General features: G+C 37.2%; 1 protein-coding gene across 6 annotated transcripts in view; it reads right to left on the bottom strand.

Annotated features, from left to right (window-relative positions):
• enah (ENAH actin regulator) overlaps positions 1-16,973 on the bottom strand; it is a 115,643-nt gene that overhangs the window by 42,002 nt on the left and 56,668 nt on the right. For all 6 annotated transcript variants that reach the window (XM_081378159.1, XM_081378154.1, XM_081378153.1 and 3 more), the window contains exon 3: positions 6,560-6,737. In XM_081378159.1, the coding sequence (XP_081234285.1) occupies positions 6,560-6,737 (178 nt within the window). The remainder of the gene's footprint in view (positions 1-6,559; positions 6,738-16,973) is intronic.

The following is a 16,973-nucleotide window of genomic DNA, read 5'->3' as shown; positions in this document are numbered from 1 at the left end:
CTATCCCTTTAAGAATCTGCACAGCCGAAATGTTTATTAAATTACTATACATATTGCATAGTCTTGCTCATTAGGCACATTCATCTGGTTTTAAAATCTTGTTTACTTACTACTTTTTACTGGGAAAAAAGGAGACAAAAAATACTCATGAAGAATTGCACAATACATTGGTACCACATTAGTTATCGGCTGATATTAGACTTTCTTTTTTTAATTGGTTGGTATCAGTCAATATTTCATATTGTGCATAGTCTTTTCATTTCCATTAGATTTTTGCAGAGAATTTTTTTTTTTTTTTGACATTTAACGGTTATCGGCCATAGGATGAACATAACTATCGCCTTATTGTGGCAGACAGAATTTTTTTATTTGTGCATCTCGAATATCTTGAATGAAAAGTTCAATAACAGTCCACATTGCCAAAGTGATAGATAAAGAAGACAAGGTCTTATTCCTCACTGAGATGTCACGGCGTGAGAAATCACACTGCTTCAGCTAAGCCCGGGTATTGGAGGAGCTTAACCAACAGCAACTAAATTACACAACTCCTGCCGGCCCGTCAGCAATACAACAAACTTCACATCCGAGTCCTAAACCACAAACACCTGCATGTCTGTGCCAGTAAGCAATCATTCCTTTGTTCACAAATTCCAAGCAGTCATGTCAAAGTGGGAGATAAACAAAAAAAAATAGTGAAGAAAGCGTAAAGTTTACAATAATTAAACTCAATTCACCCGTGGGAAAGATAAAAGGTCACATTTCTCATGTACACTCCTCAGGCGGATTGTCTGGTTTGGACAGGTTGATTTCTAAATGACAAACACGTTCATACATTTACCTCACCAATACATCAATCAGCACATCCATCACGCCTGCATGTATATATAGTCCATGTTGCCAAGAGCTCTATGGCTGTCTGCCCTACAAGAGCTCCTCAGTCATGCTGGCAACAGCATTTATATAAAAACACACAAAATCTCACACAGTCCATGGCTCCAGTGTCAGGGTAACATCACCCAGGCATGTGACTCTGTGTTGCACATTACACCCAACTAAAATTAGCAGACACATTCTAGGGGTTTGGAAAAAAGGGCTTTTGATTCTCCTGGATCCCTCAACCAGCATATACACGTCCGGATGACACGCTACACATAAAACTACACAAAATATATACACAAACTTCTTCAAAGTGGATCCCCGGTACCTAAACATATGCAACGGGATGACACACAACAATAAGGCACAAACAGGTCACAAACATTCCCATCAGGCCATGTAAACATACTACCTGACGTGACGCTCCAAAAATACAAACACAGCAACTAAGAGTCTTAAAAAAAAAAGAGATGACTACATTGTTATTCCACGTGAGTCTGTGATTAGACACAGTGTAAAAGACAGGGGATCACATTCTGTGGCATGTGGTACTTGACAAGTATTAGCCCACCTGAGGTCATGAATATGCCTAGAAAACACCGGCTGACATGATTTATTAACAAGTCTGCCTAGTAACACTGCAATACCCTATGCGATCAACAGGGGGGCGCATTGTAATTTTATGAGTCTTTTTTTTTTTCTCTTCAGTGCCAGTATGCCAAATTTGTTCATAAATAACACCAAATCGCTAAGAGCTAAATTGTTTAAAACAAATCAATTGTTTGTCTGATTTTTTGCCTGCCAGTGCCTTAATTTTCTAAATTACTTGGCTGGTGATTTATTCAAAGTATGTAAATAAATGTGAGTGAAAAAGAGTCATGAAGGATTTCAAGTTCAAAAACGCATAAATACTGTAATTTGACAAAGTGTGTTGCCAAACAAACGTCTACAAATCTCAAAGCACTCAAACATGCACCAAAGGTTAATTGCATCTTGACTGAACTTCATTCAGAGCTCCAGTAAAAGAGCTAATGCACATACTGCAAACAAGTTCACTTAAAGACCTGGATACAAACTGCAGTTAGTTAGATGGCTCTAACAGAACTGAGCGCAGCCATTTAGCCCTAACGCAGCTGTACACAGCTTAATGTTGACAATGGAGTGAATTAAAGGGGGAGCCAATTACGCCTTTCTGTTTTGGCTCAGTCATTTGGGATCCTACTGCTGGCTGGTTAGTGCAGTTTAACACACTCCCCAAAAATACGGCCTCCATGCCAGGTACCTAACAGGCATTAGCAAATTCAGCAGAGATAGTGCAGCGCACACAACTAGGGAGCGATGCTACTAACGTAACTACCATTTGTTAGGTAGCATGACAGTAGTTCAGTGGTTTTCAAAACAGTGCATCTTTTCCAGTTACAAGCTGCTTTTTCTAAAATCACAGCATCACTGTTTATCTCATCTCTTACCGCATTTCACACTTTTAACCCAACCAAATAGTCAATAATAAAACACGTTGTCCTATAATTACCCCATGCTCGTTTTTATGTAACATTGATTTTATACGATTTTATTCACGCTGCTAGGCAGCCTGGACACCATGGACCAGATTTTCCCCTCAAAAAGGGAACCAATCACAGAACGGGGAGGGAGCAGCAAGACGATGACGACGTCTATGCGACACACCGAAGCACGGAAGCAGTTTGTTCCAACATGACAGACGTAAAAATATATGCATATTTTTAGGAACACATCTACAAAAATATGCCTGTATTTCAAGTTGATAAAATAATTTACACCACGCCCTCCCAGGATCTATAACGTTACCTAGGCTACTTTCACTTTCAAAAATTCATCATAACAGCGCGCACGATCTGCTTGCAGTCGTCGAGATGGATGCTGAGGAGTTGAAGAAAAGTCCAGTGTGTGGGAGAAATTTGGAGTTATCTGAAGAAAATATTGTGAAAGGCTTTGCTGCATGTTCGTGTTGGATAGCGGCAAATGTGGAACTTCATCGCCAAGGAAGCACGCAGGAACTGTGGTAACAAAGCAGTTCTATCGAACGGTATTTTTCAAATTTAACACTAAGTATGTGTGGTGTGCAGGGCGTGTTTGAACCCAAAATTGTCAGATGTAGGCTAGACGAAATTGCGTGGCAGATATAGTGTTGTAGCTACTGTTCGACTGGTAAAATGTGATAAGGCTACTTAGTTTTGTGGTAGCCATGTTCTTCATGTACCGGCCTTTTGACAGCTTCGGCTGAAGTTGTCCTTGTGTTAATTGTCGTGTAATAACTTCTGTATGACCTGGCAATAAACATATTTGTAAGTGTGTCTATAATGTGATAGTCTACACTGATTTTATTTCGGGGCGGGTCGGGTGTCGGTTCTATTTTAATGGCAGATTTAGATATTAGCTTGTAGTGTAAGCTTGTAGCTTCTAATAAGGGAGAAAGTAGACGATAACGAAGGAGGAGAGGACGAGAGGGATCAGATGTGAGAAGAAAGCTGCAAGGCAGATGAGAGGAGGGAGAAACGAAAATCCCAAAGGCGAAACTTCCATGTTGAAGACTTGTCTCCCCCCAAGGCAGCAGGAGATGAGCAGACATTTCTCCAGGTCTGGGGGGGTCTAAAAGTCGGATTCAAATGAAAATTTCACAGTAAACAGCATTTTACTTACATAGTTAATTCACTGTTTTTTGGATCGCAACAGTCAGAGGATTTGGACCGCTAGGATATCCGCACATCAGCAAAGTATGCATAATTAACATCGCTTTGCATAATTAACTGCCGTGCTCAGGTAATTAATAGACAGTAATAAGGCCACAGAGTCTGAGGCTTCCTGTCGATAACAAGAGCCAAGCGCAGTGACTAGATAACTTTCCATAGCGAGATTAGTGAGACAAAGAACTGAAGGTCATGGAAAATGGCAACAGTCACAGTTTCTGCATTGCTTGAATGAATATGGTCTCAAAAATTCCCTTTCTCCCTTCTCAGATACAAAGAAAAATAAATAACAGACCTATGGAAAATACAGCAAATTCTGATAGTGATACTTTTACACAAACAAAACAAAATACTGTGGTGGTCAAATTTGAGGATGGACAAACTCTAAATTTACATTACCTACAAAAAAAGAAATGCTGTTCAGCAAATACAAGGAACACAACCGAGAGGATCAAATGAATCAGTGAATCATTTTCTAGGGTTAGTTCATCTGGATGCATTATCCGAACGAATTGACTCACTGAACTAATCGCTAACTATTTGAAAGAGAGACATTCTAATTGTATTAGATTTGATTGTCTTGCTGTGCATCACTACTCATTGGAAAAAAGTTTGTTACTGGAAAGGACAGATTATTTTGAAAAGAGGTGACCTACTGTCATGCTACTGAGAAAATAAGTTAAATAGTTAGTTTAACTCTCTAACTCTGCTTAGAACCGGTGTTGATATTGTTAACTTAAACTAGTAAAAATAGTTATTGTTAACTGAAATAAATCTGAAATAAAATATAAATATTAGATGAAAAATGTAAAAGAAAATGAGAAATGTTGCCTTGGCAACTAACTGATTTTTTTTATTTATTTTTTTAAGTTTAAGTTAACCCTCCTGTTACAAGCATGTCTACAAGTCAAAAATCAAACTGTGACATTCATATTTGTTCTATGCATCACTGAAATATCGTTTTCCAATAATGAAATCCAACTTTTGCTGAAATCAATTCAAACAATCCTTTAAAAAGCATCCTTGCCTCAAACACAGTATGGGGTTAACAGAATGACCTTGCTATTGTGATTCACTGTAGAACAGAGAGCAGCTAAATATGCAACAGTTAAGAACTCACTGATCAGCCATTTCTCAGAGACAAGCAGAGTCCAGTCCACAAAACAAAGCATCATCTGTTTCTAAAGGCAAACAGCCTCAGCAATGAACTGCCCTGCCACGCTGAGAACCTTGAGCTCGGTATGTGGATGACCGACTGCTGTGACCGGGCCAGGGTCTCAGACAGCAGAGGAAAAAGGGCAGAAAACGACACGTGTGTGAGCACATGCAGACGCAACCACTGCAGATGAATGGATTTCAAGCAGACTGTTATTCACAAGCCGAGGCACCTCCCCCTAAACTCAATCAGCACAAACAGTAACCCAGACACTCTCTCTCTCTCATAAACACGCATACAAAACAAAACCCCCTGTAAGCAGGCCCCGTTTGCTAAATTACAATTAATTGAGCACAATAGGCTGAGTCTGGCTCCAAATGTGACCTCACTCACTGGGCAGAGACCAGAACAAAATTAAATTCTGCAAGGCTCACCAGCACCAAACACAAAACAGTAACAGAACATTTACTAATTAGATTGTTTTTGATAGATTTGGTGTCTGACATAAAATAAAAACACAAGTGAAGATTTTGTAATCTGCAGCATCAGCAATCTTATGCGTTACAGTGCATTACAGTGATTTTACCAGGATTAAGGGCTGATGTTACTGTGGCGAAAATCACTTTTCAAATGGTGGCAACAATAATATGACACTGAAAAAATAACTTGTAGGATTTACTTGATAAAATTCTCATAACAATTTGCACTAACACATTTTAAGTCAATTTTACTGCTACTGCTCTGTACAACTTATCTGTTATCATCAAGTTAAACCTACTTACTATTGAACTTAACATTCATTTGACTGACACTTAACATTTAATTGAAGTAATTAAGTAAATATTACTTAATTCTATATGAGAAATTAAATAAATATAATTAAGTAATATCAACTTAAGTAAATTTAACAAACTTAACTATACTCAAACACTATATGACTGAATTTAAACCACACTTTTAAAGTGTATGCTTTACTAAGAAACATAAGTAAATAATACAATAGAAATTGTATAGATTCCATACTGTATCTACATAATGAAAGAAACATGGCATCCGAACACAGAGACCTCAATACTTGGTACACAATACACAACGACTGTAACATTTGATAGAGTATGAATGTGTCATTTTGAGTGGAAAATAAATCCAGATGTCACAAAATTGAAAGTTACCAAACCTAACAACAAAAGCAATGATAAAACTGTGTAAATAAAGCTGGAAAACAGTGAAAAATTAATTATTCATGCTCTAGTGCATGATGGGAATACCAGTATTAGAAAAGTTGAGTAGGTTTTACTTAGTTTTATATCATTGATATTTCCACTTTAATATCTACAAGCTTGAGTTGAGTAAAAAATGTTTTATTATTCTTGCCTGAACTAACATTTTCATGTAGAAATTACATTTTTGATTTTTTTTTCTGTAGCATTTACTTCATCACATAATTATTTTTATCAGTGTATATTTGTTTTGCCATTTTAATGAATTCAAGAAATGTAACACTTTAATTAACCATTTTTTATTGTATCTTAATTTTAATAAAATTTTGGTTGAGTCATAACCAAAGTTTTATTTCTAATAATCAGAACTATACATTTATTTAATATTTTAAACAGATGATTCTGCAGAATTGCTTATAGTAGTTCCAAGATTATTCTTTGTATGATTTTTCCGAAGTGTCCGAGTATCACTTTTTGGAATGCAGCGTAATAGTGCAATGTGCAAGTGTAACACAGAAGCCAGTTCACACAATTCGCACGTCATTAAGCTTTGCAAGCTGGTGTGAAAACAGCATTCTCACCTGCATCCTGAGAGTTCAGCACCTCCAGGGCATGCATCATGGCACTGGCAAATACATTGGCATCTTCTTTGCTGCCAAAGTTAAGGCCGTACACCTGCCGTGCATCTCGCCACTGGTGAAATGTTTGCGTGGCCTGGTTGTATTTCAGCCCCTTGGGAATGGCACAGTTTATTACCACCTGATGACAGAAGAGAACAGCATATATAAATTCAAATAAATGCTTGAATACCATTTGTTTGTAACTTAAAACTTAACTTAAAAGCTCAGAGGACTGTGAAGCATTACATATCCGCTAATAAGCCGAAAGGGAGCAGTCTATAAAGTTTCACAGGTAAAATATGGCACTAAACATGGTAAAAAAAACAAAAACAAAAAACACACACACACACGCATGAAAAAAGGGATATTTTACTCACCCTCAAGTTGTCCCAGACCAAACCTGTATGAATTTCTTTCTTCTGCTGAACACAAAAGAAGAATTTTTGAAGAATATGGGTAACCAAACAGTTGACGGTAGCCATTGCCTTCCAAAGTATGGGAAGGAAAAAAAAAAAAAAAAAATGGCTACCGTCAACTGTTTGGTTACTAACATTCTTCAACATATCTTCTGTGTTCAGCTAAAGAAAGACATTCATACTAAAACTTGAGGATAAGTAAATGATGACAGACTTTTCATTTTTGGGTGAACTATCCCTTTAAAGTCTCATTTGTACTGGAGAAAATAAAACTCATGTTTAGTATGGCCAACATATTCCGTGTTTTGCAAAAACATATGCAAAGTCACGTTTTACTCATGAGATCCAAGTCGCTAAAACTCAAGGCTTCAAAAGTTTCAAGTAAAAATTTCTAAAACTTCTCAATAAACCACCACAAAGCAGAAACATCAGCATTACTTAAAGATGACAGATAACACTGCACTTCAGCGACCAAGACTCGTTCTCTAAAAGATTCACAAGGACGAACTAGAGATTTAAAAACTGCTGAAAGCAGCACCTCTATTCTTGTAGATAACAAAAAAGAAAAAGCATTTCTTTATAAGTTTCACAAAGGATGCTGAGGCCAGCTTGGCTCCAGACAAGTTTTACAGCATTAACACTAATTGGTAAATATGATAACTGCAAATGGGTGGGAGATACTTAAAGGGGTCATATGATGTGATTTCTTGTTTTCCTTTGTCTTTAGTGTGTTATGTAGCTGTTAGTGCAAGTATAAGATCTGCTGAGTTACAAAGCTCAAAGTGTCAAATCTAAAGATATATTCTTTGTATAAGTAAAGTTAAGGCTCAGCCACGCCTTCCTAAAACGCTTCATTCAAACATGCCCCCACAAATCTACGTCAGTGTGTGGGGGCAGTTTCAGAACACCGCCCAAATGTATACGCAAAGAAAGGCGGCGTAACTTTTATTCTCGCTGTGTTATTGTTGCGCCGCCGTGTCTCGTGGAGACACTGTGTTTTTCGTTATGAAAGCCAAACTAATTTGTTTGGCCTTCCAAAAGAGGACACAATTAGAAAACAGTGCTCAAGCTTTATTTACAACACTGTTCCAGAACAGTACAACCAAAATATTTGACTGTGCTGCGCATTTTTCAGAGGACCGTTTCCAGAACCTGTGAGGGTACAAGGCTGGTACAGTCTGGCGCTTCTGACTCACAGATACAGCCTGTAAGTATGTTTTCATATTTTAAGAATTTGTTATTCAAACGCAAGTTTTGTGCAGTTTAGTGTAGCGCTTGCTTGTCGTTTTTACGATCACAAATGCATATAGTTACATATTTACATAGTGTTCTCACACCCATAGCGTAGTGCAACGCATAAAAAGACAGTTTATATCATTATAATCAGTAATTATGTCCCCATTGAAATAACCTTACCTATCTGATACGATCTGGTCCAGTCGCGCTGACAAATTGATCAGCTTAGTCATCTGCATTTTCCAGTTCAGATTTGGGCTCGAACTGATAAGGTAGAACTGACATTATAACCTGTCATCATTGCTTTGGGAGCTGATGTTCCAAATATGTTAAGGGGTGTGACATTTCCGTCACACGCTTAAGGTTTTTGGGCCAATCACAATGCACTGGATCGCTGGCCAATCAGAGCACACTGCACATTTCAGAACGATGAGCTTTGTAAAAATCGACACGTTTCAGAAAGGCAGGGCATAGAGGAGCAACAATAATGTACAGTATGTGTAAAATAATGACTATTTTAACCTAAAACCGTGTAAACGCATTGCATTTAGCCAAATACTCAAAATAACCTTCTTTTTAGAACCATCATTATGACCCCTTTAAATATCAAACACTTGACTGACTTCTTAAACTCTCCCAAAAGCATGTCCTCAACAGGGTGAATCTTTCTCGAAGCTTCTGTGGTAACTGGCTGTTTTCCCAGTCATTTCAATTTCTCATCCTTTTGACATCAATGTAATTATCATAAGAAGTGCAACTAATTAGCAAGCGTTATAAAAGGAACTGTGAACTGTAAGCCATCCTGTCACAACTGACAAGTGCAGAAAACTTCTCAGTTTTCTCAACACATTAATGAAACTGAGCAACAGGAATTAAAAACTGGGCCATGGTTCTATATATGCAACTTAGTCAAGTTTTTTGGACAGTTTCCCATTGTTTTTACTCAACATCAAAACATCTTTAAGTGGCAGTCGTTTCTTGCTAAACAGTATCATACAAAGTGAAAATGTCCATTTAAGACACTGATACGTATACAACTGCATTTAATGTGTGTGTATATATATATATATATATATATATATATATATATATATATATATATATATATATATATATATATATATATATATATATATATATATATATATATACTATCACTGATGCCTCGTGTTGTTTATTTCGACACGTGATGCTGCGTGCTGCGCTGAGAGCACACGCTGCGTGGAGAGCGCTGATATCAGATGCGCGTTTAAAGCACCGACAGCTAAAAGGTCTGTATACACAGTACATTTTGTCATATCATTATAAAGTGATTAATTTGTTGACTAAATGCTGCATTAGTAGAGAAAGAACAGCACAACAGTATGTTTGTTTGCCTTCGAGGCTGAAAGGACGCTAACATTAGTAGTACCTCAAGCTGTTAAAACACTGACAAAAATAAACGTAAGTCCGACCCGAATGTTTAATGTCACAATTGTTACCTCTATTTGCATTAGTTTATATCCAGCTGGTCACTTTTATGCATTTAATATGCAGAGAAGTTGCATATTTAAAGCTAGAGATGTAAGATAGCAAACTGATATGTTCATACAGCCGACAGAAACATAAACAAATCAGAAAAGCATTAGATTTCGGTTATTTTTTCATCATCACTTTAATACATGTTTTGTTATTTTGATTAGATAATCATCAAGTGTTTATAAAATAGAAGCAAAAGTGTGAGACTATACATTTAATATTTATGTCATTTCAATGATCTGGCATTGTAGATATTTAAGCATGACTGTTTGGATTTATATGAAATGATAACACTTACAATAAAATTCCATATGTAACATTAACTAAGGTTAATCATTCCTGTATAAGGATTGTTCATTATTTGTTAATTAACATGTACTAATAAATTTTTAAATTAAGGTTTTTATTTGTTACCATAGTTAATGCACTATCAAACTAACATGAATGATCATGGTGCAATTGTATTGCTAAAATATTATACAGATCAAATTTTGTTACTTTTTATTCATTAAGTTGGCTTGAAAAAGAACAGTATAACAGTTACATTTTAAATGTAACTGGTTTTATTTGTTTATTTAGAGTATTACTTTTTGTTTCAGTTTGAATGGATGTCTTTTATTGACTTCAATATTTATTCATATTATATATTTATTTCATTTAGCATGTTTTCATGGTTCAATACAGTTTTATTATTTTTATAATAAAGTTCAGCACTGTTTTACTTGGAGTGTTATGTTTGTTTTTATCCAGTATCAATTTTAAAAACTATCGGTTGATTAATCGGTTATCGGCAGGTATGGCCCAACCTAGCTATCGTTATCGGTAAAATCCACTATCGGTCGACCTCTAATATATATATATATATATACACATATATTTTATATATACACTGAACAAAATTATATATACGCAACACTTTTGTTTTTGCCCCCATTTTTCATGAGCTGAACTCAAAGATCTAAGACTTTTTCTATGTACACAAAAGGCCTATTTCTCTCAAATATTGTTCACAAATCTGTCTAAATCTGTGTTAGTGAGCACTTCTCCTTTGCCGAGATAATCCATCCACCTCACAGGTGTGGCATATCAAGATGCTGATTAGACAGCATTATTGCACAGGTGTGCCTTAGGTTGGCAACAATAAAAGGCTACTCAAAAATGTGCAGTTTTACTGTATTGGGGGGTCTGGGGGGGGGGGGGTCCGAAAACCAGTCAGTATCTGGTGTGACCCTTCGCATAGAGTTGATCAGGTTGTTGATTGTGGCCTGTGGAATGTTGGTCCACTCCTCTTCAATGGCTGTGCGAAGTTGCTGGATATTGGCAGGACCTGGAACACGCTGTTGTATACGCCGATCCAGAGCATCCCAAGCATGCTCAATGGGTGATACAGATGCGCGGTTGGTGGTTACAGCCGTGGACTCCGCAGATAAACCACAGATCGGGCGGATGACGTGACGAAAAATAATATTTTAAATTAAATTCGGTCGGGTGGCGGGCGGTTGAACCAATCAAATGAAAAAAATATGTATACACCAATCAGTGGATGGCGGGCGGGTGCGGTTTTGAAAATTGGTCAAAAACGTTGGTGCGGATGGATGGCGGACGGATGAGGAGTTTTGTGATGTGGTTGCCAATTAAATAATAGCCCATCCGCGCATCTCTAATGGGTGACATGTCCGGTGAGTATGCTGGCCATGCAAGAACTGGGATGTTTTCAGCTTCCAGGAATTGTGTACAGATCCTTGCAACATGGGGCCGTGCATTATCATGCTGCATGATGAGGTGATGGTCATGGATGAATGGCACAACAATGGGCCTCAGGATCTCGTCACGGTATCTCTGTGCATTCAAAATGCCATCAATAAAATGCACCTGTGTTCGTTGTCCATAACATACGCCTGCCCATACCATAACCCCACCGCCACCACGGGCCACTCGATCCACAACATTGACATCAGCAAACCGCTCACCCACACGACGCCATACACGCTGTCTGCCATCTGCCCTGTACAGTGAAAACCAGGATTCATCCGTGAAGAGAACAATTCTCCAAAGTACCAGACGCCATCGAATCTGATTATTTGCCTACTCAAGTCGGTTACGACGATGAACTGCAGTCAGGTCAAGACCCCGATGAGGACGACGAGCATGCAGATAAGCTTCCCTGAGATGGTTTCTGACAGTTTGTGCAGAAATTCTTTGGTTATGCAAACCAATTGTTGCAGCAGCTGTTCGGGTGGCTTGTCTCAGATGATCTTGGGGGTGAAGATGCTGGATGTGGAGGTCCTGGGCTGGTGTGGTTACATGTGGTCTACGGTTGTAAGGCCGGTTGGATGTACTGCCAAATTCTCTGAAACGCATTTGGAGGCGGCTTACGGTAGAGAAATGAACATTCAATTCACAGGCAACAGCTCTGGTGGACATTCCTGCAGTCAGCATGCCAATTGCACGCTCCCTCAAAACTTGAGACATCTGTGGCATTGTGCTGTGAGATAAAACTGCAAATTTTAGAGTGGCCTTTTATTGTGGCCAGCCTAAGGCACATCTAATCAGCATCTTGATATGCCACACCTGTGAGGTGGATGGATTTTCTCAGCAAAGGAGAAGTGCTCAATAATACAGATTTAGACAGATTTGTGAACAATATTTGAGAGAAATAGGTCTCTTGTGTACATAGAAAAAGTCTTAGATCTTTGAGTTCAGCTCATGAAAAATGGAGGCAAAAACAAAAGCGTTGCGTTTATAATTTTGTTCAGTGTATTTTTAAAATTTTAAATGCATGTAATACATTATATATTTGTATATAATATTCACAAATATATACATACACACACACACACACGCATATATATGATCAAAAAATTTAACCACTGGTAATATACATTTTGTTTTCATTTTTGATGAGCCCTGCTCAGCTTGCTAAGGAGTGTTCTTCAATCCGTGCTAAGAAGTGTCTACTAAATGACTAGTTACTGGCACACTTGCAGGTATAGATCTGAAGACATTAGTCAGTTATTTATAGATGACAAGGCTATTATGCTAGGTCAAACGTAAAATGTGTGTTGACATTTGCCTTGTGTGTGGCACTTCAACGTTTTACTCATTTCAGTCATTAAACCACCATGAATAGCTCATCAACAAATGTCAGTAAGTTTCCTGAAGTAATCTGATACACTCTATCCTCAGTTATCACTGTGATGATTGTGCCGTTCATGAATTATTAAAGTAACCAGGACTAAAAAGGCCTAGCTACTCTCAGAGGCAGAAATAGGCTTTCCACGAAACACTGAATAACCATAAAATAGCAATGAGTCATGTACAGTGTCATCACCCCCTCAGCATTTCTGCCTTTTGTGTAGCAGGGAGCAACAATCACAGTCAGTGCTGAATAAAGGTTACCTTTAAGTGCACATTACCTTGCACTTCACTTAAAGTGTAGAATAGTGTCCTCATCCAAACAATGGAAAAGAAAAAGGCTTTTTTAACAGTTAATTTCTTTACAGGAAAAACTAAATAAAAATGAAATACATACAATGTATAGCCTGCAATGAATTACGTGATATGAAACACTAAATTTAGTACACAAAGGCAAAGTGTAGTTTCTGTGCAAATAATAATAATGATTAACTGTTACCAAAAAGTTTTCAAAACACTCCCCATCAGCCATTGGTTGAAAAAAAGATAGCTCCGCCTAAAACTCACATCATTGGTTGGACCATTGTTGCTATGCAGAGCTGGTTGGGATGGCTAACCGTGGCTAAAACATAGCAATGTTAAACACGATAAACTCTTTTAATGGGAATCAACCTACAAATTACTTTTTACCTACGAATTACAGGTATTTCCTAAGAGACTTATTTGGTGGGGTAGAAAAATAAAAAAATACATAAATTTTACCTTTCTTCGATTAATAAACAAAGGCCTTAGAAACAGAATTCAGTCCTTAATAGATAAAAAGAAAAGAGCTGGACATTCCTGACCAAAAAAAAAAAAATGGTTCAACACAGTGACAACATAGCTGAACACTTATGCTATTTAAAAGATAAAATCTTAGACAGCCTTCACGGAGTAACCTTCATAGAGAAATTGATTGGCTGTTTATTAACAAGGATATAATGGACTTGGTTATATCAGGTTACAGCATACAAATAAGTCCTTGATGTCAGGTAATATATAATGCAGACTTTACAAAAGGGCTGTTTTGAAGGATGGGAAAGCAGCAACTATATTGGGCCTAAAAAAAAGAAGAAAGAATAATAAAATGTACAAAACAGAAGCAAGCATTGCCACTCATTTCAAATGCAAAGGTTGTTTAGTCAAAAGTAAAAAAATAAATAATTAAAAAGTAAGAAATAATCCAATCCTTTTCATTCTAAAAGGACAGAAGGTGGAAAATGTTCATGTATCAAGAGGTTTTTGATGCATGAAACCTTGACTTATGTATTATAAGTGGACCTCAGGGAAAAATAAAAAAGGACTATCACTTTAAAAATATATATATATATGAATACAACATCTGTGGCATGCTCGTTCACTTATAAAAACAATTGGAAAAACATGCTGAAGAAATGTATTATTATATGTATATTCCAATATAAGCACATAACTGTTGCTAAACAGATGCTTCCATTTTTAAATAACCCATTTTACATGTTTCGGATCATCATAAACAGTGTAGTGTCTTGATTATGCTGCAGCTGCATTTTATGTTTTTACAACAAAAATGCATTACAAGCAACATTCAACATTAAAAGGAGGTCCCTTGGTCAACCATCCAACAGTTAGTGTGTTTAGAAGTTAAGGGGCAGTTAATGAAGTCTCTCCCACTACATACTGGAGTTCACAAATTACACAAAAAGATGATAACAGGTTAAAAGGTTGCTAAAGCAGCACATACCGCTCACATGTGTGTAGATGTTTTAGCAATGTCATGAACTTTTAAATACCACCAATAAAAGGCACTGCCATTTTTCAGTAATATGCCCTCACGCTAGAAGCATTCAGAACAGAATTTTTACTGCCACACTATGTTTCCTGAATGCGAACATGGCAGTTTTATATTAGACATGTTAATAGCATTCAAATGGGACCAGGGTTAGTTAATCTCAGCAAATGCCACCTTAAACCCAGAGACAAATGGCTTCCTAACCACAGAAAGGGTTCTTGTACAGAACCTAAAAATCCTGAAATGTTAAGAATTTTTCTACCATTTCCATTTAATACAGTAGCTACTGGGCATAACTAATCCAGTATTATTAATGCTTTAGAAATAAATGGGATGTTTAATGTTTTGGTGACCTTTTTCTTAACATCATTTCTGTTTGACCCATACATCTTTGAATATTCAGTCTCAGGTCAGGAAATAGATTGAGTGCTTGATCAATTAATAGCTAGAAGAAAAAAAAAAAAGAGGCATTTTCTGCAATTCAAATCGATAGATAAGGTCAAGGTTACTCTAACCAGACGTGATGAGATAAGATTCCAGCAACAAATAATTTGTCTGTCCACACTAGACGCGACGTGACTGCGAGATGCGTCAAAATCAATCAAAACCCACAGCCAATCAGAGCAGCGTGTGGGCGGAGTCTCACAGCAAGTGCACAGTCAGCACCAGAGAGTAATCTTGACGGCACTCCCAAGAAAATGGATAAGGCGGCTACATAATCAAATTCACAAATATTACACCATTTAAGCATTATTAAAAATAGATAGGCTACTGAGTTACTAAAACAATCTTTGTAAAAGAATACACTTGTTTGTTCACAGTTTGAACGTTCTTGTTTCCATTTGTTTAATTTCAAGATCGTGAATTGTCCATTGTTGCTTTTACAGCTACAAAGCTACAAGCTGGGAGCCCTAAATTATATTCAAAGTCACAGTACACGCTTTTAACATTAAATAAAGCACATAAACTGTACCTGAGATTATCATTGCCACACTTTGAGTTTGTTGTTCCAGCCACGACGTCGCAGAAAAATAGAAACCGTTTCTAAAATAGAATCGTCACGTGTCGCCGTCGTGGCTGGTTAGGACAAAAACTCTATGGGAAAGATACCTTTTATCGCGCGTTGCGTGTAGTTAGGACACGGTGTGAGTAAAACAACATTTCCAAATCTTGAATGGGATAAAAGTATTGTTCAGTGCATGAAGCCTTTTTCTTTAAGGAATAGTGATAAAAAAATATATATAATTTACTCTCCATCATGACTTTCTTTCTTCCATGGAATGACTTGTGCACTATATTTCAAGTCTTCTGAAGTTGAAGATGGCGCCATGTAATAAGATTCATATAGATAGAGCATGAAACATCTGGATCACTTGTTTGATCGTTTTGGACATTATTCATCTTATGAGAAAAAAAAATAGCCAGTACATTCTTCATCCTTTATCATTTCTTCCTTTTATGTTTCACAGACTCTCTTACTTCGTACTCGTACTCTTACTTGTTTGGAACATACGGAGTGCGAGTAAATGATGACAGAATTTTGATCTTTGTGTGAGCTATCTTGAAATACAACAATGAATCACTAAAAGGAAAAATGAACAGCTTTTTTTTTTTTTTTTATGTAGCCAAGCAAAACATTCTTGTAATCACAACAAGAACAGGAGCATTTCTCATGAGATGTTATTCTCTTTAAACCACGCTGCGGTGATCTGTGAGCCACTCAAACCTCCCGTGTTCTGTGTCATGGGTCATCAAAGCACTGCAGTGAAACCAGAGCCCTCTCTGCAGGGGAAGACAACAAGGCCAAGCAGACGACTCTCAGTTAAACCCACTGGATGTGGATTGCCTTTACAATGTTCATATCGGACTAGATTCTAAAAAAACACCCTTCAGCTGTGACAATATTCACAATAAATTTGCAGCAATACCTACTTTATTGTTAAAGTCCACCTATAGATAATAGTTATATCCATTAAAACTCATCTTTGATAACCAAAATTAGATATTTAAAAAACAATTCCTTGAAAAAAAACAAAAACAACTTAATGCCTTAAAACAGTTTGATTGTAACTCTACACCATTGCCTCATTTAACATACGCGGTTCTATGAATGTGCAAATTTGCTCCACCTCCACTCACTCACACCAGCTCAGAGATCCACTTGTTGAGGATCACACGCTGACGTGATTTGGTTACAAGGTAGTTTACGACGTCAGACACCAGCGATTTCAAAATGCGTTTTGGGTTCACTGCAGTTGTA

This window comes from Scardinius erythrophthalmus, assembly GCF_964197995.2.
Source record: "Scardinius erythrophthalmus genome assembly, chromosome: 11".
Taxonomy (NCBI): domain Eukaryota; kingdom Metazoa; phylum Chordata; class Actinopteri; order Cypriniformes; family Leuciscidae; genus Scardinius; species Scardinius erythrophthalmus.
Note: the sequence above shows the minus strand (reverse complement) of the source record. Positions and strands in the feature narration are given on the sequence as shown.